The 1,808-nt window shown below is 34.6% G+C and overlaps 1 protein-coding gene across 1 annotated transcript in view; it reads right to left on the bottom strand.

Annotated features, from left to right (window-relative positions):
• The window catches only part of LOC104537296 (programmed cell death 6-interacting protein-like), a 13,899-nt gene that overhangs the window by 10,822 nt on the left and 1,269 nt on the right, over positions 1-1,808 (bottom strand). The window contains 2 exon segments of the mRNA XM_010180123.1: positions 45-168; positions 908-1,130. Of these exon segments, the coding sequence (XP_010178425.1) occupies positions 45-168; positions 908-1,130 (347 nt within the window).

Genomic DNA, 1,808 nt, shown 5'->3' with positions numbered 1-1,808 from the left:
CTCCATACCTTCTCTTGATAAATTTAACAAGAAGCCATACTTACCCATTTGCCAGATTTGTGGCTTCTCTCATCTGGGCTATTGACCTGTTTACTAGATCTGCCTTTCTCTGGTTATAAACACTCACAGATTGCTGAACTTGCAATGGAACCATCTTCTCAAACAGGTCTGCAAATAAAATCATGTAAGTTACTCAAGTTGCACTGTGAAGGTAAAACACACAAACATCTTCACAGCTCTTTCATACCAGTTGTACTACAGAGACTGACCTAAACAGTCTAAAAGGTACTCTCCCTCACTCTCAAAGATGCCTTAAAAAAATAAATCTTTCTATAGGTCTTCAAATTAGATTTGAGCTTTTAAGACTAAAATTTATTAAGGAGTAATTTAAAGTCATTATATTTAAAACAACTGTAGGATTATAAATCAGATTCTCCTTATGGCTTCATTTCTAATTCTGCTTTTTTAAAGAAAGAAAATGAGAAAGAGAAGAGAAGGTAATTTTTCAGAACTCTTCTATACAGCCAACAAAAAAAATTTTTCAGCTTTACAGAAGGTCAGCAACTACGTTAGTTAGGACTGTGCAATTTTATACTTTTCCCTTATATTAGTGTTCCTTCTGAAATTAAGAAGGTTGGTTTCACATAAAAAATACAGTTACTGAGAAAAGCTTTAAGAGGAGGGCACACTCAGATAATTATTTTCAACCTATGGATTAGCCTTCCAGTACTTTTTTATCATCAAACAGTAGAACAACAAACCAGAAAAGACAAATGGTACTTTCAAAAACACTGCTGTATACAATATGAACCAAAAGAAAACATTTACTTTTTCATAGTACAAATGAATTTTGGTGGTTGTGTGTTTCACAAGGTAACGGTTACTCTGTGTGCTCTACACAACTTACCAGTGAACTTCTGACTGAGTGGAACAGAAACTGGAGTAGCCTTCACAAGACTGGCTTTTCCAATGGACTCCAAATCTTTCAGGTCAGGAACCCGGTCATGGTAAATGAAGTCATTGTCTTTTTTGGCAGCTGTAAGTGCACGGTTGATTTTGTCAACTAGATCTTTAACATTTATATATTCATCATAACGAGATGCCACTGTTTTCACCAAGAAAGCTGCATGCTAAAAAAAATTAAAGTACAGGTAAAGTTAAAGTAACTTCTCTTTCTCCTTTTCATATATACTTAGGAAAACAGGTAAGCTTCCCAGACAGCTAGGTAACTACTGCCAATGCGTATGATCAATATTATTTCCTTAGGAAAATATACATTAGAAGTGGAGTACATTTGAAGTCTGCTGAGATTTTTTTTTGCCACTTTCTATTGTGCCATAAATCACCCAACCGTAGTTCTGGTTTGATACAATACTGCTGTCCAGCTAGCACTTGCCAGAAACAGGGAATGACAAATGAAGAAGAGGTACACATATATACTTTAACTGGAAAGAACTGACGTTAAACTTCTACCCCCCCAATTTAATCTAGTTTTTAAAAGGGGCAAAAGAGAGTATTACTTTACAACAACTGCATTTCTCAAAAACTCAAAAAAGGATACTAAACCTCTGATTTAGATTAGTTAAAGAAACAGTATTTTAATAACTATTGAGAACAGAAAATAAGTTTCATCGTACTAAATGTATTAAGTAAGAAGACAGAATTCTAACTTCTGACTACATGCTATTCATGAAGCAGTGCTAAAGTAAGTAATAATGGATTACTTCCCCTCAGGCTTCACTGAAAACAACCACCAACAACAAAACCACCCAAAAAAACAACCCCAACCATCAAAACTTTAACTATTC

This window comes from Mesitornis unicolor, unplaced genomic scaffold, assembly GCF_000695765.1.
Source record: "Mesitornis unicolor isolate BGI_N332 unplaced genomic scaffold, ASM69576v1 scaffold28812, whole genome shotgun sequence".
In the NCBI taxonomy this organism is placed as follows: Eukaryota; Metazoa; Chordata; class Aves; order Mesitornithiformes; family Mesitornithidae; genus Mesitornis; species Mesitornis unicolor.
Note: the sequence above shows the minus strand (reverse complement) of the source record. Positions and strands in the feature narration are given on the sequence as shown.